At 42.1% G+C, this 22359-nt stretch overlaps 1 protein-coding gene across 4 annotated transcripts in view; it reads left to right on the forward strand.

Moving 5' to 3' along the window:
* usp32 (ubiquitin specific peptidase 32) overlaps nt 1-22359 on the forward strand; it is a 54788-nt gene that overhangs the window by 17858 nt on the left and 14571 nt on the right. For 2 of the 4 annotated variants that reach the window (XM_088907138.1, XM_088907140.1), the window contains exons 3-16: nt 1759-1864; nt 3146-3264; nt 4704-4863; nt 11669-11800; nt 13855-13962; nt 14437-14552; nt 14886-14948; nt 15501-15584; nt 15682-15743; nt 16508-16610; nt 18645-18828; nt 19721-19896; nt 20073-20213; nt 20514-20673. In XM_088907138.1, coding sequence (XP_088763264.1) covers nt 1759-1864; nt 3146-3264; nt 4704-4863; nt 11669-11800; nt 13855-13962; nt 14437-14552; nt 14886-14948; nt 15501-15584; nt 15682-15743; nt 16508-16610; nt 18645-18828; nt 19721-19896; nt 20073-20213; nt 20514-20673 — 1714 coding nt within the window. Of the gene's footprint in view, nt 1-941; nt 982-1758; nt 1865-3145; nt 3265-4703; nt 4864-11668; nt 11801-13854; nt 13963-14436; nt 14553-14885; nt 14949-15500; nt 15585-15681; nt 15744-16507; nt 16611-18644; nt 18829-19720; nt 19897-20072; nt 20214-20513; nt 20674-22359 lie in introns of those variants that run through there. The other 2 variants (XM_088907141.1, XM_088907139.1) reach the window with 2 other exon arrangements.

Raw genomic sequence — 22359 nt, forward strand, 5'->3', positions numbered from 1 at the left:
TATTGATTATTCGTGGCTGTGACACATGTTTGATGTGCAAAAGTACTAAATTGCATCATTGGTGAGAGAGATGGCTTTCTGAATGTCAGAACTGGTGAAAATCAAGAAAGGAAAGCACAGAAATGAACCAGTGGGCCCTGTAGTTCAGGTGGGTAGCTGCGTCAGCATGCGTAGTCTGCAAAGGAACAAGTAATAGGTTTATTCCATGCTGAAAAGAGAAGAGAGAAAACACAACGTTTCAGCTGTGAAGCCTTCAGAGAACAGCATTTCATTCCATTAAATGATTTGTTAGAGGTTGTACTGTAGTAGGTCAGAGCACTGTCGTTTCCCGTCCAGACTGTTTCCAGCAAGCAATGTGCAGCATGGCAAGACTCAACAACCCAACACAGTCCATCAGAGGTAGTACATGGTCTGAGAGAACATTACTCCCAACATTTTGCGAAGATGAATGGAGAGATTCAAGTCTGATGGTTCTAGCCAGGAGTGTCAAGTCTCTGTAGCAATTGATGACAACCTAACTGTGCAGTGTTAAAAAAGAAAAAGAGGCCATTTTCCTGGGGATAGTTTTTGTGAATCTGCTGCAGTTGTGAGTGGAGTAGCTTTCTTTTGACGTTTGAGTACATCTTGTCAGATCCACTGAGCATGGAGCTAGGCTGCAGTCCATTATTACACATGCAGACTCAGATGGTGCCGTCCCGGACAGCATGGCCAGGAAGTACATCTGTTAGTTGTCCCATCGCCTTTTCCTGCAGGAGGCTATTTATAAACGCAGTGTGTTTTGATTAAAAATGAAAGCTGTTTGTGAAGGCTGAAGTTTATGTTCCCATTTTCCAAAGGAAAATAAGCTTGATGACACAGGCTGTTTGTCTCTCCCAGCCTGCTGATTGTGGATCATCACAGTCTGTTTTGAGGCTGTGGAAGAGCGATGGAGACAGAGATCAATGTTTCAGAGGAGCCATCTTGTAGGGGAAGTCTTATAAGGTGCTTTATTTTTTAGATGAACATTTTAAAGGAAATCATGCAACACATGAGCCTACTCTAAATAGCACAGAACAACCTCTGGAAGCGTGCAGCAGTCTTTCAAAACTGCCTTCGACCTTTCTGCACCTGTGATGAAACCCCTGGATTTAATTGGCATTAATGGCCTTCTTTGGCTATTAAATATAAGTTTCAGTTTTGTTAAATATTTTGCCTGCAAGCTCTAGATTACTAATGTTCAATCCCGGTAATAACAACGGCTCATTGATTAATCACCTCTTTTTAAACTGGTACTGCACACTCATAGAAACGGCTCAGTGATGTATTGCCAGCTTTTTGGTATTCACAGCAGCTGAGCCTCTATCTTCTGTGCTGGAGGAGAGAACTGAAGGTGTCAGTGGCGAATGTTATCAGGCCCAGCAGTTGCATAACAAGGAAAAATAGTTACTAACGACTAACACTTTTTTATTGTTGTGGTTTCAATATTACCATACGCAAGTGGCATTCCTTTTTTGATTCTGCTTTTGAAGAACAACATTGTGAAAATGTTTTCGTGCGTTACGTTTTTCAAAAAAGGTTGTCAGCATTTTTTTAGAATTTGCTATCAAGTAACTTCAAAAGAAAAGCATGCTATCTGGGCAAGGTACTTGAATGCTTTTCTATTTTTCTTTTCCAAATATTTAATTAACCTGCTCATTGTGTCTTTTCGTAAGGAATGTTCTTGTCCTGTGAGTTTAAAGTGCTTTTGGGGATGCAAGTAACTTTTTTTTTCTGTTTTAGGTAATCTACAACTCGTTCGGAGGAACTTCGAAAGGCCTACATTTTAACAATCTTATTGTGGGACTGGTTCTACTGACAAGAGGCCGAGATGAAGAAAAAGCCAAATGTGAGTATAAGTGATCCTTCTTTTTTATTACCAGCAGTTATTGCTGACAAACCCCAGAGCTGTTCGTCTCTATGTTCCCTGCTGCTTTAAATGATACTTTTTTTTCTTGCGTACTGTCTATTGTCATGTCTGTTGAGAAAGATACAAATAAAGGTTAATTCCGTGCCGAAAAGCAGAAAGAAAGGCTCACCAGCGAGGGTTTCTTTTTCAGGTGTTAGTGAGAGAGACAGAAAGCACTCAAACCTTTTAAAAAAGCTGTTTGCAAAATCAGCCAACCAGCTGGTCTCCCTGTCTTGCTCCCATCAGAATGTTATTGGAATGTTAGGAAGCCTGGACTGCATTTCCTCTGTTGGACTGCATTTCCTCTGCTGGACTGCATTCTGTGCTTTTCGCAACCTCAAAATTCATAACCGGGGGGCATCCCAAGCACATGACCTTTGACCTACTCGTGTGGATATCTGTTGAGCAGCAGGGGTGGGGGGGATCTGGAGGAAAGGAGAGCCTTTGAAACCCCTCCAACTTACTGGATCCAGCCCAGCTAATATAGAGTTAAATACAGGAACAGAAATTTCTCCACTCGCAGCTCACAGATGTGAAGCTCTTGTTATAGAGTCAAAGAATTGGTCTGCAGTTGCTTTGCTTAAAAACAAATGTGTGTTTTGCCAAGGTCACACACGGCAACTTATCTGTTATTGGCTTCGATATGTGGTTTTCTGCTAAGCTCCATCGAGCTCAGAATAGTAAATGTGGTGATTCCTCTGGTGCCCATTTGTGATGAGGCAGAAGCCGAATAAGTGTGAAGGTCTCACAGATGGCCAGTAGGTTGGTATCCTCTGAACCAGCTCATTCTCTTTCTTTCTTCATGAGTCAGTGAGTGTGACTCCACTATTCTTTATTATTAATACGGCTTAAATAAGCATCACTTCAAAGTCAAGACGGATTGACCTCCGAAAAGACAGCAGTGAAGGAACATACAGTGCCTTGCAAAAGGATTCTGTATTCAAGTATTCAATCAGCACATTTTAGTTTGTAATTTTTCTTAGCAGTTTTTGCTGACGTTTAACTTTTTAGCCACAAAAATGTTCAATGTTGGCAGTATAGTTTTGGTTAAAAGTAATCCCTTTAAAAATTACACATGGATCATTTGTCATTCAAATGGAATGTTTTTCAAGAGGGCTGAATGCACAGATCGGGGGACATCAGGTAAATGAGCTGATGATGAGATGAGATGCAGTAGGTGTGTTTTTAATGCGGGCAGGGGATTTGCTGTTGCTGTTTCAGATATCTTCAGCCTGTTTGCCAACGAATCGGGCAGCTATGTGGTACGGGAGGACATGGAGAGCATGCTGCAAGCCGTCGACGGGGAAGTCCCGCCCTCGCTCAGGAAGTGCTTCACAGAGGTCAGCTGGCCGTTGTCAATAACCTGCCCGCGCTCCTCATCTCTCGTTGGGTTCCTCAGTTTACGTTAAATCCTGACCTGTCACTGCTACCAGCAGAAGCTCTTCTACAGCTGCTTGCAGGGATAGTGTTTCTCATGCTGTGTGCTCTCTGTCGTGTGTTTAAGAAAGGCCACACGAGAGGGGGTAACTTAGCACGACTTGATCATCTGCCTGCTAGTTAGATATTGATCTGAGACTGCAAGCAGGCTGTCTGTTGAAACATCTGTGAATTAGCTTCCAAAACATGACCCAAATAACCATAGTTCTCTGCATAAACACCAGCCTCTTATTTTCTAAAATAAACTCTGGTCATCTGCTTCACAAGTTAACACGGTTGAAGCTCTTGCAGTGAAAGAGATCATTACATTGGATATAATTAAATGATTTTAAAAATGTGCTTCTGCTTCGGCTTCGGGCACAGCTTGTGCGGTGTTTTGTCAACAAAATGAATAAAACATCCCTTTGCTAACTAGCCGAGAGTGAAAGTGCCCATATCCTTGACTCTTTATAAAACAAAAGTCTATTGAAGTTTTTTGGTTTGCAATTCAGCAGCATTTTCTCAATAACCGATTTATAATTTTACTTTAGTTCTATCGGACTGTAAGAAGTTTAATTATTGAACTTGGGAGGTTGCTTAATTTGTTCATGGATTTCTCATAAATGGATTAGCAGGAGCTTTTCTTGTTTAAGCGGATCTCTCACGACTGTTTCTGTTTTTGTCTGATGCATGTGTGTGTGAGCTCGAAACTTACTGTGCGTCTGAAGTCGAACTGTGTGGACACTAATTTCCAATCAGAAGTGGATTCTGCCCTTCACCTTCCTTGCCAGTAGCTGCCAGGAAACCCACCTGATACACCTCTGACATACTTTCTACTAGTCTCCCTCAACACCTCCATACAATATGATCACCCAGTATGGTTTTAGAAAGACTTGTTGTTCTCATTCTGTGCATTTTAGTCTATGAAAAGGTCACTTACGCACGACACAGCCCACCTGCTTGCAGTCAGGGGTTGCTAATTCACAGAGAATCATCTCCACCCCCTTGAAGTGCTTTTCCTCAGCCTTCTTTCCTTTTTTAATAACCGTTTTGACTAATACTCCAGAAAACGCAGAACGAGTTCTTGGAGAAGGCTTGACAGACGCGACACGGGGGACTGTTATCACACAGAGGTGCTGTCTCCCTGACATAAGGACATTGTTGTCACTCACGTAACTGTCTTTCCCCACTGTGACTGGGGGGCTCATCTTTCCATGAAGCTCCTTTTGCTTATAGAAAAACGTTCGCAAAGCACGTAAGCTTTGAAATGTGATGCATCTACTTTTTGAATTAGCTTGGGGTGTTTGGTGTACCTGTCCTTGCACTGGTTTCGTATTCATCTGCCCCCTTTTTCTTTCTTTAGGGGGAGAGAGTGAACTACGAGAAGTTTAAGAATTGGTTGCTCCAAAACAAAGATGCTTTCACGTTCTCCCGCTGGCTGCTGTCCGGCGGCGTGTGCGTCACCCTGACCGACGACAGCGACACGCCCACCTTCTACCAGACTCTGGCCGGGGTCACGCACTGTGAGTCTCTCCGGCCGCTCTGTGCTTCTGCCTCCGTCTCCGTGTTCAGCGCGTGCCCTCCGGCCGAGCTCGTCATTTTCAGTTTCAGCGCCTAACCAGTCTAAAATCGGTCTGAAGGAAGGAATGTTTCTGAGAAGCCAGTGAATCCTCTCCACTCCACTGTGTTGCTAACTTGTGTTTAGAAAAAGAAAATTTGCAGAGCATCAGCTTTTCCCTCTGTACCCGGTATACTATAGAGGAGAGATCCGTGTTGAAAAAGATTTTTAATCGGGTATAATGCCAAGGATTTAAACTTGTGTTTATTGTGGCACTGCCACAGATTCTGAAGCTGTTTCTCCATTAAAGGTATCACTGACCCTAGAACTGATGGGGACATGCCTATGTCTTGGACATGACAACAGCATTTATTTTTCAATGTTAAATTTGCTCCTTATGTCAGTAATTCATCATGACTTCCTCTGTAGTATTAACAGTGTTTATCACCAAGCCAGATTTGAGCAGAACAGGAAAAGCCCAGTCAGTCGATTTAGAGTTAATGTTCACTCGGCCCCAGCCGGTGAAGAATTTCTCCCCTGAGTTTTTCTTTTTCCTGATCTTGCAGAACGTCAGATATTTGTTTCAGGTTTCTTGCTCATGCTAATGTCACATGTCTTCTTGACTTGGATAAAAAAAAAAATCAGTGGTCATGGAGAGATCCCTCATTCTGATCAACTAGATTTTCCCAGTTAGCTGTGAAATTGTTCAGCTGCTTTAGGTCTCCTTGAGTGCTGCTTTGTCCGAATCATTTCTCTCTCCGTGTCAGATATGAGATGCTTGTGAGTGCTACCCTCCTGAGAGATGTATCTCTCTGTAATAATTACAAGTGACAGGCTACCATTATTTCCCTCTCTGCACACTCTCTTCATTATGAATTCCTGCTATGGGGAGAAGACAGTCTTACATCTGTTGCTGTATTAAATGCTTAAAATCAAGCATGTCGGCAACTTGAATGACGAGACAAAAAGATTAAATTAATAGCGCTTGTCAGCTTGGCTTTTTGTTCGCTGCTGTATTAACTTTCTGTTTAAAGTCTAGTCTGCAATGCAAAATGTACACGATCAACCGCATTTAAATATGATGTGTTTGCAGAATTATGTGAGCATACACACGCTTGCATGCCACACAGATTCTTGGAGCTTGCAGATTCTGGCATCAGGGACACGCCACTTACGTGATCTGATGCCACCCCTGAGTTTTTCTCCACTGCGTGCAATCTGACAGGGCTGTCAGATTTGTCATTTTGACTGCAGGGATGACTGGGAATGGAGTTTTTCTCTAAGACTGCAGCTTTGCTGTATCAAAGAATTAAGTGCTTTGTGTGCCACTCATCATGACAGAGGTGTTTGTTGAGACCCATGTAGTACAAGGGCCTTGCCTGATTTCAGAAGTGGCAGAAACCTACCACTTACCCCATCTGGAGGATGTTTCTAAGGCTAAACAGTGTTTACTGAGCTAAACTATTTCTGCCCAATGATTTATTTTCAAAAAAAGAAATTTTGTTTCATTGTACATCTTGTTTTTTTATGATTTCCTGTTAAAAAAAAACATAAAAAAACTGTGAAAACGGAAAACATCTCCAAAACTCACCCACTACCAACACATCTCAGTGTTACATACAAATTAGATTTATAATTTGGGCTTTTTATATTACTTTTTTTTAAATCGTGGAGTTAAAAGTAATGCACACATTTTTGATAGGATTACCTCAGCTCCTCTCCCACGAGCAGGAGAAGGGGGAGCAGATGGAAAAGAGTGGATCTAGTTTCTGTGCACCTAGTTCTCCTGGAAAAATTGATCGGCAAATGAACAGAGAGAGAGAGAGGGGCAGCTTTGCATTGCTCCTGGCTGACCGGGGCCAGGCTGGTCATTTTGTCACAGTTAAGTAGCTCAGTGATTTCCCTGGGGATCCTCAGCACTTGCAGAAACGTATTCTGTCATCACTACAGCATGCAGCCTGTCTGTAAGACATTAAACAGCAAGCAAGGGTACAAACAAGTGGTTTGGCACTGTAACTTAATTTCGCTGTATGAAAGAACAATATAAAAATACTGCCCTGTGAGCAATTACATTGTGTGGGGCCACAATAGATTATTATAAATCTCCAAACTGGAAGAAGGCATTCAGTGAATCAGTGCAAACAAATGCTTGAGAACATAAACTCTGAGATTCTGTTGGCTGGAAAGTGCTTCTGACCCAACAAGAAAAAGTATAAGAATAAGATCTTTAAAAAAGTACCCCTGCAAAGTAAGGAAACGATAATAAGAAGCACTTTTTAAAATTGAACGCTGTCAGAAAAAGACTGGATTACTAGGTTGAGGGAGGTGGACAAATAAGTGAAAGTGGCCAAGTAAAAAATCGTGATGAAGTGCAGGAGGTTTGTAAAGTTGAATTTTCAAGTCACCTTCTCCCTCAATATAACATTTTTCTTCAAGGAACCAAAGGCTCCGAGACCAAAACTTGTTCAGTTCAGTTGCTAGGTGCCACGGTTGTCTTTTGGGAGTGTCTGAAGACAGTTGTGTAGTCTCCTGGCTGGGGTTCTCATCACTAATTTTTCTTCTTTGTAGGAATTGAGGGGGTGTTGTCCTGCTCAGTTGTCCACAATTTCTTCTTGATACATAAGCGCTGTTATAGAGTTGTGGATGCCAACATCATTGAGTTACAAAAAGCAGTTACTGAAGATACTGTATCGTTTGGTTGGCTTTGGGACCTGGTTAATCACTGTCTGGAGTGTTGCATTATACTACTATTTTTCCCCACTGTCGCATATTTTCAGGGGCATATGCTGTTTGAGAATCATTTCTGATTCTCATATAGAAAACTTACGATGACTTTTGATGAGAGTAAACAGGTACTTCATCATGAGAATGTTTTTCATGGTCGTGGGTAATTTTAGACTGTTTTTTTTTGTCACTTAAGGACAGAGTTTTGAAGACCTAAACAGAGCGCTGTCACAGGCCAATCAGAAAGATATCCTGCAGAGTGGTAATCTGCTGCCCGTCACCTTATTATCCTCTTATCTCCCAGGGCTATGTACATTTACAGGAATATTGCTTGTGTAGGCAGCGCGGTGGGCCAGTGTTCCTCAGTGGAGGTTCTAAAATGGCCAGGAATTGTTAGGAGCTAATTGTAAAATCAAGAAGGGGTGGCTACATGCTGGTGCTTTTGTGGCACATGGACTGCTCAGAGACAGCAGATTGTCTTCAGGACTGACCTCCTGTGTGAAGATTTATTATGGTGCACCTCAAACTCAGCAACATTTCTTTTGACAAGCATGTTGGAATATGGTATGCTTCTTCTGCTGTGAGCCTGACAGAATTGCTCCTTTAGGTGGGTTGAAATGTATTGAAATGTATGCAGGCTCTCAGGCCTCTTATTGAATGGCAGTTTCATCAGTTATCAGACAGAAATAAAAGTTGAATTTGCTTAGGTGGGGAAGGTAGATGCATCTGAGCATGAACTGCATCACTTTTGTAAAACAACTGAGAGTCAGTCTGCTTTACATAATTTCCACCCTTTCTTTACCACCTCCACTGCTAATATGAAATCTATCAAATTGATCAAATAATAATAAGCACTAAGCAAAAATAAACTGATTTGTGGCACACTTAATAAAACATTGGAAGAATCAATTATTATTTATCGTTATTATTTGCTGTAATTCTTAGTACATAGAATTAAAGTTGTCTCCGGGATGGAATTTCTGAAAGATGGTTTGTGCCTTTAAGTGCCACAGAGCCCCTGCTGTTGAAAACCTTTGACTGTCATGGCTGTTTTTGTAAGCATTACAGTAGCCATATTTGTTTTGTAAGCATTACAGTAGCTGTATTTTTGGAGGACTGTGGGGGAAGTGGTGTATATTTACCCGGTACTTAATTCTCTTCTGAGCCATTCTGGAAACCAGTAGTTCCTAGCCCTGGAAGCACACTGTATCTGCTGCTTCTCATTCTATCGGAGCTCTCCCTCTCCGGTGCCTATTGAGGACTTAATGGATCTGCTTGCTTGTTCAGACATTTATTTATCTTGTTTCTTTGGTCAGTCCTGAGTATCAAAAATGCCCAGATTCACAGATGCTGTTTTCCAACAACTTCAGCATACGGGCCTTTACACTGTCTCTCTTCAGCTTTCTTGCTGATGTACCTCTTGATCGACAGCTCTCGCCAGCTGATCAGGTTGGTGATGAACTGATACAGGTTGGAATAAAATTGTATCCCACTCCCTCCGTAAGTGTGGTTTTATTTCTGTAGAGGTCGAACTGGTCACGTTTTAGGCAGCACTCCTGAATGAGACTGGTGCTGAAACTCAGAAATGGGTGCAGGGATGATGCCCATTACCAGCACCATTTAACCTTTAAACAGCCTAAAGCACATTTAAAAAAGCCCCAGAAAGTGAGTTAAAATCGGTACGCATGTGAGCTCAGGTGGCGTAGAAAACAAAAGACATGGTGTTCCTGTCGGACCAAGGCTGGGAACCCATTGCTTACACTGATTGGTTCAGTGGTTTAGTCTTTGTGTGAAGCGTTCTGAGTGCTTATGGTCAAATGGTTTTCTAGTTTTCTAGAGGTGCATAGACGAACCGCTTGGTTTTCCATTATCTTAATCTTTAGCATCATTCCTGGCTGCTGTTCCCCAAGCGTTTTAACATTCTAGTGTCATTTACTCAAGGACTGTATTTCTTATAATGGCTTTATCGTTATGAACATGAAGCTCTTGATGCGAAGAACAGTGTTATTGAAATGATGGCATGCCGTGATCAACCAACGGCGTCTTTATATTGGTAATGATCAGTTCCATTTAAAATGTACCGGCATCAAATTTGTGTCCTCGGCAGAAAGTGTGTGTTGGACTAATATTGCACTTGCATTCTGTATAAAAAAAATTAGATTATTTTTGAATTGAATAGATTCTTCATTCTCCCTTCTAAGCCTGTATATTTGTGGAGATTTTGTAAAAAAAAAAGTCATTAGTGGAGTTATGCTATGTATGGTGATTTAAGAGCTGATAATACTTCTACCAGTTAGAACAGTGTAATTTGCAGCCTTGCTTTACACAATCGGCTTGCCATTTAGAAAAATATTACAGAATCCTGCTTTGATGCAGGCGCAATATAATTGATTTTTTTTTTTACATTGGAGAGAAGTCAGAAAATAGAAGTCGGGCATCTTCGGTGCAGAGAATGAAAGATTAATGCCTGATAACGCAGGTCTGTACTGGAGGTAATGGGTTTTATGGATTAATAGTCATCGTGTTGTGAACAGGCCATGAATAACGCTTAATGAGATGAGCATGTATTTATTTTCTTAAAGATTTGCTTCTGCTTGTTTTTGTTTAATAACTCTTATTGGATTTTTTCCACTTCACTCGATAAAGAAAATGATCAGTAGTATAATTAATAATTCTGCTGTAGTTGTTTTGTGTGGGTTATTTAACCCAAGGTTTGTAATGTATCTGTGCAGATCAAGCAGGGGGCTTAAGCTCATAATGGACACTGTTAATGCCTAAAAGAGAAACCCCAACTCGGACACAGAGATCCCCTAAAAGAGTCCACAAGTGTGAATGCTAGCTGATGCTTGTTTAAATATTCTGTCAAATTTGATTCTGTTTTGTTTTCCATTTTCATGGTGTATTTAAAGCCGTTTCTTGTGATTTGTGACCTCCGTGTCTGGCTTTGCCGACTTTACAAACTGGTTTAATCATAACGGAGGCCGCAGTTATCAACAAATGCCCTTCGCTTCAAGCCTTTCAAGGCCTGATTTGTAATGCGATAAACTCGTTTTCAAGTGCCGCTTTGCGGTTTGTTGGTTTTATTGAACTGGTATGTTATTTCAGAAAGGCACAAAGCGGCCGAAGAACTGAGGAAAAAAATATCTGCCGCGCTCCAACCCTGCGCGTTGGACCGCGCACCATTTTGGGCGATTTTATCTCTTATTGAATACCTGCCTTGTGTTCAGTTGTCAAACTCTGAAGAGACAAAGCTCTGCCAGCAATCCTATTAGGATAAGCTGTGGATTAACTTGATGAAAGAGCAATCGACTGAAGAGCCCCACGCAGCTGTGTTCTCTATCCACTGCTGCTCAGCTACCATTCAGTGGGAGGAGGCAGGCACTTTCACTAAATTACAGATTCAGTTTCTATTGTGCTTACTTGCACTTTGGGGCAGTAAAATACCGAAGATAGGCGTGGTATTGCAAGGCGTGCCTATACACTGCTCTTCCTAAAGGTTTATTTTTACATTTCCTCCAGATATCTCCAGTTACACGTGTAGGCTGTCTCTGAAGTGCAGGACAAAAAAAAAAACAGCTCTCCTGTGTTTAAGGAGAGCTGGTAAGCGTTTATAGAACCTGACCTTGCTTCTGACTGGTTCTTCCAACTCCCACATAAAGCATCTCATCTGTGGTAAACACAGTGAAGGCAAACTGCTTCAGTGCAAAACAAAATGTTGCAGAACAACCCTTTTTTGTGTTTTCGGTCTTTCTTCCGTTTCCAAAAAAGCAGGTGTTAATCCAGTATTATGTCTTTATGCTTCAGGGTTTGAAATTATATTGGTGAGAGATGAATAAGGAAGGTTTAACCCTGAAGTCGTATAATTCTCTTCAATAACTATAGGCTGTTCGCTCTCAGTTCTGCTCTCTCACTGTTTTTTTGCAGTGTTGATAAATGCATCATATAGTTATAGACTAAAGCAGCCACGTAATTATTGTGTAAACCTCAGTTAAGCGGAACTGGATACATTTCCTCAAGTTTGACCTTCATTCACGTTGTCTTTGCAGTGGAAGAGTCCGACATCATTGACCTGGAGAAGCGCTACTGGCTGCTGAAGGCTCAGTCTCGGACAGGCCGCTTCGACCTGGAGACGTTCGTCCCCCTGGTCTCGCCCCCTATCCACACCTCTCTCAGCGAAGGTAAAGCAGGATGGGCCGTGCTGCTCAGGGACGCTTAGAGTCATTTTCCACCCATTTCAAGCTGGAAGAGAAAATCCTTCCCCAGCAAAGGGTGTGCATGCACCTCCTGACAAATCTGACTCTGCGGTCGCACTGTGGCCTCAGGATTTTAAGACACTGTATACAGTACATCATCTAACAAGTCATGATGTCTTGCAGCCAGTGAATTATACCTCCATGTACCAAAATAAAATGATAATCATTTGGATTTATGGTTAAAAATTGAGTTTTGGTTTTTCTAAATTGGAATATAGCATCAGAATATTAACCAACATGTCATTAGCCTCCAAGTGCAGTACCTCTGCTAATGACTAATTGCATCTTGTTAACAAAGGAAGCAAAGTTTCTTGTCGGATGTAAACATTTTGTTAATCGACGTTGATAACTTCTGTATTACACATTTATCAAATCATCACCCTCTTCCAATGTAAACAGTTAATGCCTTTAGATTATTCTTTTAAAAATCTAGGCAAATTAAAATATAATTTGTAGCATATTCTTTTTTATCGCAAGACAATTAGCATTGCAGATCTTTTAAAGAAATATTCTCTTCCTGCCGACTGAAAGCATTTTTATATGAGATCAAAGCTCTGAACTAAGCTTTTATTACATTTGCTGTAATGGATATTGTAACTGTGCATTGCAATAATTATGATATCACATACAGGTGCGTATGCTGAGTGAGATGGATTTTGGTCAGCAAAATGGATGTTAATAATAAACTAAATTCCACAGGTGTTTCAAGACCTTTAATCTTGTTTACATTTCTGTATGCACTAATCACTCTGGTCGTCACTGGTAGCAATCTTAGCAATCTTCCTTTTAATAATAATTGTAATTGCTTGCATTGATATAACAGTTTTCATTCTGAGGATCACAAAGTCCTTGGTAGCCACTCTTTAATTTTGACTTCCAAGTCTCTGCTGGAAGCAATCGTGTGTCAAAGCCATAGAGAATGTTTGGTAATTTTTTTGGAAAGAAAGAATTGATCTCTGCTGAATTTCTGCTGAGTTCTCTGTCCCGATTCTTTTGTATGGTTTAGCTGTATTTGTGGGATTCTTGAGCAGCAGTGCTACAGCTGGAGAAGTATCCTTTGTTTTAACAGTGTTAAAAAATGACAAATTATACAGTTGCACAATCTGCAGGAGTGCGGAACAGAACCCTGTGCTCAAGTGAGAAGCCAAAGCAAAGAAACTTTTCCTTTTGTACGGAACGCCTTGTGTTGGATGTTCCTGGAAATGTGCAGTATCCACAACAAACACCATTTGTTTGCTCAATCCTTTTTTGTCCCAGCTGGTATCCAGGACCTGCAACACACACTGCTTTTCCAGCATCAGAGTCACTTCCTGAAGGTTTCCGTGCTTACTCAGTAGTGTTCAAAGCATGCTTCATTTTGATGGATCTCCACGAAAATATATATTCCGCCGTGGATTTTGAGATTCTGGCGCATGTGCTAATGTTTTCATGACATCATAGTTAACATAATGATTACAGATAAGGAAGATGCTGAAAACCATGATTAGAATCATCCCCAAGGAGACATTAGCTCAGTATGTTGTGCAATCAAAACACAATTCTGCTAACACCTTAAGCCTAACCAAAGATTCAGCTGCCTTTCTGGGAGCAGCCTCTGGAAATTTAATAAGGTGCAAAATCAAAGACAACAAAGATGTATTCTTTAACTGTGAACTTATGCAAAGATGGTGCAGCGCAGACCAGGATGGCTGTGGTGCCTTCAGGCTTCTTTTTCCGTCATGCTCTCAGCAATTACAGTAGAGCTAATTACCTAATTAAACTTGTTAAGTTGAATACTTCCATACAGGTTTGAGAAAATCCCGTAGATACTGCTTCTTGACTCGATATCATCCTTTTAAGTTTTTTTTCCAGTAGGCTTAGTTAAGAGAAATGGTTTGATATGAAAGTCTATCCAAAGACCTTTTCACTACTTACCTGTTTTGAAGCTGTACTGCAGAGCGAGGTGAGTGAAGGCTGACGTTTTTGCTCTCCCTTTTCAGGATTGTTTCATGCCTTTGATGAAAACCGTGACAATCACATTGACTTCAAGGAGATCTCCTGTGGGCTTTCAGCATGTTGCAGGGGGCCTCTGGCTGAGAGGCAGAAATGTAAGTACAGTAATGGGTTTGTTACTGTTCGCTATGAAGAAAGTTATGCATTTCCATCAGCTTGTGGGCATTCCAGTAGATTTTAAATCCCCTGGGTTGACTCAGTCTATCCTTTGAGCCCAAGTCGTAATTGCCAACAATTCTAAACAGATGACATAAATACTGCAAAGTTTAATAGTGCACTGAGTTAAAACTCTGATGTATGTCATTTGCATTCTGAGTTAATGTATCCCTTTTGCACAAATACCTGAACTTCTTGTCAGTTCTGCTTCAAGGGTTTGGTACATTCAGCTCTTTAATTGATTATTTCATGGTTAATTAACTCTATTAGGAAGATTTACTATAGAGCTGCAGTGAAATGAATGGGATTGTCTTGTATTTAAGGACGCCTCTTGTATATCAGGCATTTGATCTTGACAAGCTCTTACTGACACTCATTTTAATGATCATCTTTTTTTTTTTCCTTCAACGCAGTTTGTTTCAAAGTGTTCGACGTGGACCGGGACGGCGTGTTGTCCCGCAGCGAGATTGAGGAAATGGTTGTCGCCCTGCTGGAGGTTTGGAAGGACAACCGCACCGACACCGTTCCGGTAAGCCTGCTGCCCTCGTACCCGTGACCTTGCGCTGCAAATCAGTGTGCTGCATCACACCCCCCATACTGGAAGAGCTGAATGATTTTACCAAGTAAAAACCACAGGAAGCTAAGCTTACCACTTGTCTGATGTCAGAGTACAACAACACACAATCCTCTTAATAGCAGGTGTCTTTGTGAACAATTACTTTTTTTTTAAACACCCATTAAAAAAGAGCAGGCTTTTCGTATTTCAGAGGACTTTATCTGTTAACTATGCAGTGTGCATGCTCTAAATATTGATTCATTCAATTCAGATTAACATTATTGAAATAACCTGTTATCTCCTTAGGAATTGAACTCTGACGTGTCTGACATTGTTGACGACATTCTGAAGTTACATGATACTACCAAAGTAAGAGTTACAGCATCGTGGGTGGGTTAAAGTACACATTTCTGGAAAATGTTTGTTTTCCTTTTTTTAAATCAACTTTTAATTCATTAAGGTGAAAAGTTATTTGATTCCATCTCATTAAGATAACCCTGTTAATTTGCCCATTCTTTTTCTTAAGAAAGTTAATGCCAAATTGTGCCTGATGAAACATGTGGGCGGAGAAATATTTTTATTCTGTTCATTTTTACACTCATGATAATTATGATGTTTTTTTATGGTAGTTTCCTTTGATGCAGGCTTAAAATGTTCTGGGAAAAGGAAATTTAGGAACAGTATGGTGCAACAGAAATCTGCTGAGCCGTGTGTTCTTTTGGAACTGGTTTGTTCTCCTCTTCAAAAAACCCCCCGGGCTGTGGTGCATAAATTTAGAAAAAAAAATAGCTTGAATCCTGTATTGAAAGTTACAATGTGCTAATTCTGTCAGGTCTTCTCTCAAAGAGACGCAGGCTGAGACCCAGTGGAGGAATACTGTAGTTTCTAGCTTGTGAACTCTGGCCTCGTGTGTTTTTCCAGTTGGGACATTTGACCCTGGAGGATTATCAGATTTGGAGTGTGAAGAGTGCGCTTGCCAACGAGTTTCTCAACCTGCTATTTCAGGTAAAATCTCCCGGTTCACCCCGGTCCTGATCAGTCCACCCCGGCCAGGCTGCAGGTATTTGCTGTGATTCTCGCTGGTTTCTTTCGTTGTTCGCAGGTGTGCCACATTGTCCTTGGCCTGAGACCTGCCACCCCAGAGGAGGAAGGACAGATTATTAGGTAACGCTTTCTAGCAGCCCTGACCTACTTTCTGCAGCGCAGATTTCTTGAGTGCTTGAGGTGGTGGCGATGGTGTAGAGGGGGTGGGGGGGGATAATGAGACCTGTATTCACTGCTGCAGTTGCAGAGTTTGTTGAGCTGAGCACCACTCCTTCCTCCAGTCCCATTACTACTACTAATAAGAAGAAGAATAAACTTTATTTTCTATAGAGCCTTTACAGGTACTTCTCACAGCACTTTACAAAAAGAAAAAAAAGTATACAATGAGAGGAGACAGCAGGATTACACAATTACAGTAATGGTTTGGAATACAGTAGTAAGGCAAAGGGGCAGATACAGAACCAGTTAAATAAAAGCCCTTCCAAAGAAGAAGGTTTTGATTTGATTCGAAAGCACTCAAGGAAGGGGACTCTCTGATATCCTTAAGGACAGAGTTCCAGAGCTCTGGGGCGCAGCAGGAGAAGGCCCTGTCACTCATAGTATGGAGACGGGCTTGGGGGACAGACAGGAGACCAGAATTAGATGAACGAAGGTTGCAAGGTGGGGAGTAGGGCGATAGTAAGCCAGACGGGGACTGACATGCCAAGCCTTAGAGCCTTATAGGTGAAAATGTGGATTTGGAAGTTGACACTAAATCTGATAGGAAGCCAGTGCAAGGACTCCAGGACAGGAGTAATGGCATTACTTGCACAAGACCTGTTAGCAGTGGGAGCTGAAAGCCTGGGCTAGGTCACTGCCTCATCCTGGGTCTCTGTGTACCGCAGGGGCTGGCTGGAGCGCGAGAGCCGGCATGGGCTCCACCCGGCCCACAACTGGTTCCTCATCTCTATGCAGTGGTGGCAGCAGTGGAAGGAGTACGTCAGATATGTGAGTAGGAGCTCTTCCTTAACAACAGGAGGGAACTTCCCTTTTCTGTTACTCCTATTTTTATCCATTAATGGAAATGACATTTCTATCTGATGTCATTGCACGTTTTAGAACTTGCCGGGAGGCCAAGAGCTCAGCACACTTGAGTGACGGCAGTGCGACAGACAACACCACACAATGTAGGCAGTGCATTACAGACATAATAAATAAAAACAATAAATACGGAGTAGTGGGGAAAAAAAACATGGTAGACCTTGCAAGAAGTGCATAATGCAGACATGCATTGAGTCTGAGGCATTGAAGTTAGTTGTTAAGGATGCGTATGATAGTAGGGTAGACTAGAAGCGGTTCTTAAGTCTACTAGTCTGTGCTTTAATAGTGTGGTACCACTTGACAGGGCGCAGGAGGGATACGTTTGTGGCCTGGATGGTAGGGATCCTGAATGATCGCAGCGATCCAGGTTGTGTTAGCTGTTCTCCACACGCTGTACCCCTACAGGGTGTGGTGAACGGCTACATGCTACAGCGTGAAGGTTAACGCCGCAAGCGGCTCTCGCTGACAACACCGCAAGCTCACAGGTGACTGCCAGGTCACATGGGTTGCTGTTGGTCCCGCCAGCCCATCCCCAACAACTCTGCCTAATTAGGAATCCTGCCTAATGACATTGCCTGGGCTCGAACCTGCAACACCTGTAGGGTTGAACCTCCCTTTCTGAACAGCCTTAGTTGCAACCCATTGCAGTTCCAGACACATACTATAACCTGAAATGTACGGGCATGGCTGGTTCACAGGAGAGTTTTTCTTTCCTCAATCATCGCAGTATTGTGTCTTCGGTACAAGCAGACCATTATGCTAATTATGGAAGCTCAAAGTTGGTAAAACAAGGACACTGCGCTTTGCATTCCAGCAAGGCATTCTGTTTAACTCTTCCCTCTTTCAGGAAACCCTAGATTTTAATGTGAGAGTCGGAGAACAGTGATGTGACATTTGGGTCTCAATAATGAAAATAATCATAAAGGCACCCAAGTTATGCACAAAATAATACATGTGAAACACCTTGTAAGTACTAAAAAGAATTACACCTGGGGTGTCCAGTCCTGGTCTTGGGGTCTGGTGTGTCTGTGGGTTTTTATTCCATCTCAGCTCTTAATCTAAACGTCTTAATCTAATCTTAATGTCTGTTTGCTGGGTAAATTGCTGTCAAATTTATCTGCTGCTTCTAGCTCTCTTTTGTTATGGAGAGCTTGAAAACCTGCAGACATATCACTCATCCAGATTCGGAGGAGGACAGCCCTGAGTTGCACAGTATGCTGGCCGTACATGCGGTACAGAACATACAGTATTTGAAGCACATGCAGTATCCACAGCTGCAGGCTCCCTTATGGCTTTGTGCAGTGAGTTCCATACTCCTGATACTGCACAAGACCCTCCATCACCCATGAGAGGAGCTGAGGCAGCAGACCTCACATTAGATTTTGGTCCGTAATTGCACAGTATGTTTGTAAAGTAACTTCGGCAAGAACATTCAGTGCCTTATAATATAAGCAAAAGGGACCTTAAAATCCTTAGGCACCCAGTACAGTTGATACACAACAGGCGTTATGCACTAAAGAAGAGCAGTGTTCATGGAGCGTGCAGGCCACAAAATTCTGCAAATACTGGAACCTATGTAGTAACTTAGAAGGAATCTTAAGTACAATAAGTTTTTTTTTTCTGCTCATTTCTTGTAAAATACGTTGCCTTCATCTTTCTTTCACAGCGCCCCGAACTCCGGTGTGTTTCTGCACTCCGGCAAAGGTGTACTCTCTTGGGCCTTGACACAACATAACACTGTAAAATGAAAAGAAAAGGTCAGGGCTGAAGTGACTTAGAAGAGATTCATAACTGGAAACCGTGTTACACTCCGTTTTGCTCAGAAGTAACTTTGTTTAAGTATGGTATTTCACCAAAGGACATTTCAGAGGGTTACGAATGGGAAATGGCTTCTTCTTGCATTAAGGAACACGTTGCTGTGCCTTGTCCCGCCTTCCTCAGGATAATAAGCCCATAGTGGTGGAGCAGCCGGCTCTCGCGGGCGCGGGACGGGGCCCCCCACCCGGCGCCGCCGGGGAGCCGCCCGCGGACAAGGCAGGAATGGCCAGCTCCCACAGCTCCTCCGAGGACAAGTTCTGCGACAACGTTTCGAGCGCCTCAGAGGCTTCCGAGACCTCCAGCGGCAGTGAGTACCTGATCGACACAGACCCCGAGGAGAGGCGTCAGCTTTGAGTCCCCCTCATTACCATCCTGAGGAGAGGCAAGGAGAGACCCCCTGCCCTCCCAAACTATCACAATCACTGATTGCCCTCCATTCAAGATGTATAAACATGTTTGCTCTTGATTATTTATTTTCTTTTACTTTTTATAGTACTTTTTCTTGTCTTTTTTATCGCTATGGATAGTACCATTGAGTTTGGAAAGGCGCTTTATCAGGAAAAGTTATTATATTACCCCAAATCAAGAAGATTGCAATCACCATTGTAGTTATCTGGTGATTCATGCAGGGATTGTGTTGTCTGTCAGTACTCTGAAATTTTGTTTTTTAATTAAACTATGTTTGGAAATATTTATTTGTTTTATTTGGTATTTTAAGTACTTTGCAAGGAAAAAAAAGTGAGGGACAATTAGAGATGGATAAGAAGTGCACTGGATCCCACTGTTGACAGTGGCCGTCTTAATCGCTCTCTTTCATTAATTTGTCAGCTTGCTGTGAGATCTTAATGTGTTTTAGAGGTATTCCCCATGACTTCAGCCTTGCTGTTTTAAGGGTCTTTTGCTAATGCTGAAGCTCTGCATGAGCTGTTTTGGAAATCATGTGTGAAAGAGCTCTTTCTGAAGCTGATCACAGGGGAGTTGTTAACTCCCCACACCCCTGCTTGGATAAAACCAAACCTCTTTCCATTCAGTGTTTGAATACTGTCCAACATAAAGCAAAGCACTTTTGTAAACTCAGAATAATAAAAATGTACGATCAAGGCTTGAGAAGTTTCACAAGTATATGTTGATGATGTCCAAACAGTTTCGTTGATGATTCCCAAACAGTTTCTGTGCTGTCGTCTTCTCTCTTTTTGTAGGTGTCATTCCTTCAAGTGCTGCAGGGACGGATGTATGCTTTGCTCGACAGCTCAGTGCTTCAGACAACAATAACCAGTGCTTCCTGGGAGCAAATGGAAACATATTATCCCAGTTCACAGTACAGAAACCAGGAGCCATCGATAACCAGCCTCTGGTCACACAGGAGCCATTAAAGGTAGGTTCTGATCTCTTAACAGAAGCTTTACCACCTCATAGCCTGATCTCATTGGGTCTTAGAAGGAAACCAAGGCAGGGCTGGGAGATTTCTCAGGTGAATCTTCATTATTTTTAATTAGAATAAAAATCTCGTTTACAAAAGTGCTCATTTCGATCTGCTTTGCTTTCCTCCAGGCTCCTACGCTCACGATGGAAGGGGGGCGACTGAAACGCTCTCCGTATCTCGTTCAAGAAAGGGACTTTAAAACGGTGCCTGAACCAGTGTGGCGAGCACTCTATCACTGGTATGGAGCCAACCTTAGTTTACCAAGGCCGGTAGGTATCATGGCACAAGTAAATAAGACTGTTATAGGCCTGAGTGCAGGACTGTCCTAGTCAATGTGATACTTCTCTTCTTAAGTACTAATCTGGGTACATATTGAATGCATGTTCTGTCCTTGCTGCTAAAACACCTACTACATGCTGTTACCTGGATTAGATTTGGATCTAAGCATGAAGCACTTAGTGCACCCTAGTCATTCCCAAAGCAGGAGCGGTTTCTCGAATGGCTTTCAGTTAAACAGCACTCGTTTGGCTCTGACGGTCTGTATTTTCCTCCTCTCAAACCATCGCCAGGTCATCAAACAGGTGAAGACCGGCCAGGCAGAGCTGGAGCTTTTTCCTCGCTACCTCCTCTTTCTGCGGCAGCAGCCTGCAGCCCGGACGCCACAGTCAAACATTTGGGTCAATATGGGTATGACCAGCCTGAGAATGTTTCCACAGCATGTGCCCAGAGGTAATGTAAGACTGCAGCAAGAAGGAGGCAGCTCCTGCGATCTGGCAAGCCACAACGCTTGCACAATGCAAACACCCCAAAATAAACACAAGAATCATTATATAAAGCACTGTGATCCTGATGACTTCCTGATTTGTGTTTCAAGCATCTTTGCAACTTTTGCAGTTCATTAGTATCTTAGATGCAATACCAGTTTGCCACTTCTCTAATTTGTGAGTGAAGAACCATACAGTGGAGTAGTGAAACAATTCTGAGGCTAAATCGTTTTCCTGCCGTTCAGCCCTGTCTGAAAATTGGATAGCTGCATTTCATTAAATGACAAAATCATTCATTTACAACAGGCAGAAACGGTGATATTCTCCTCATCGTGATCTCTCCAGTAAAAAAAAATAATTGCACCATTAGTATATAATGAGTAGGGTGCATATCAATCATTATTTCAGGGTTTCAGACAGATATCAGCAGCAATACATATTAATCTTGCACTGCAGATTTGTTTGGGCTTTGAAGGGAGTGTTATACTACCCACTATAATTTAATCGTGAACAATCACAAAGAAGCTATCACTGTCCTTTCAGCATTTATTCAGGCGGAGATGGGCATATAGAATTTTTAATTTTGGATTTTAAATATGCAAAACCAGCAAATCAATCATACAAACTGGGTTTTGACTTCTATATTTTTCAGATGATTAACCTTGTTCTTTTTTTAGGTGTGCAATCTAATCACTTACTTTGTTTTATTTGAATAAAATATGATTTTTTTATGCACTAATGTATTGACGAATCATTTTTGATTGGCTCGTGCTCTTTCTTGCTGCTACCTTACAACTAATCCTCATTGTTGATTGCCGAAGATTGTTGCAAAATGTTTCTTTTTGTGTTTATCGTTTTACAAAATCGAAGCAAGATACTTAGATTCTGTACTACCTGTTGTTCCTTAATTATGTTTGCTTTCTAATCTGTGTTTCTTTGTGTTTATAATTTTATGTTTTTGCTTTTGAAATCCGAATGACAGAACTAGGTCCTTTGCCCTTAATCACTGGGGATCTTTCCTAGCACTCTGTAAGGCTTACCTTAATTTCAATAGATGCTTCAGGCATATTTCTGATTTATGTAGATATACAGAAGACAGATCAGACAGGTATGCGTTACGAAAGTAATTTGTTATTTGCCAAGTATATTTTTCTGGGTTTAAAAAACAAGAAGAAGATAGCTCATGAAAGTTTTGTACAGGAATTCTAATATACTTTCCCAGACTCCTGACACTTCTGAAATGATCACTTCCGGGATTGTTTTCCATATGAAGTATATTTTAGTATAAACTTATAAATGAAGAAAATAAATTACATAAATCCAAGGTTGGCGCTGTTTCTGCTGTACCTCTCGCTATAGATTTCACTTTGACTTGTAGTCCTCACCATAGTTCCAGACCTGACCCTAACTTTCAATCCCGACACTTAACCAATAGCTCCCCTGGCCCCTAGCTCCACCGCTGACCCCTGGCCCCTAGCTCCACCGCTGACCCCTGGCCCCTAGCTCCACCGCTTAACCCTGGCTCCTAGCTCCACCGCTGACCCCCTGGCCCCTAGCTCCACCGCTGACCCCCTGGCCCCTAGCTCCACCGCTGACCCCCTGGCCCCTAGCTCCACCGCTGAACCCCTGGCCCCTAGCTCCACCGCTGACC

The sequence above is a fragment of the Atractosteus spatula genome, chromosome 27 (genome assembly GCF_055471065.1).
Source record: "Atractosteus spatula isolate fAtrSpa1 chromosome 27, fAtrSpa1.hap1, whole genome shotgun sequence".
Taxonomy (NCBI): Eukaryota; Metazoa; Chordata; class Actinopteri; order Semionotiformes; family Lepisosteidae; genus Atractosteus; species Atractosteus spatula.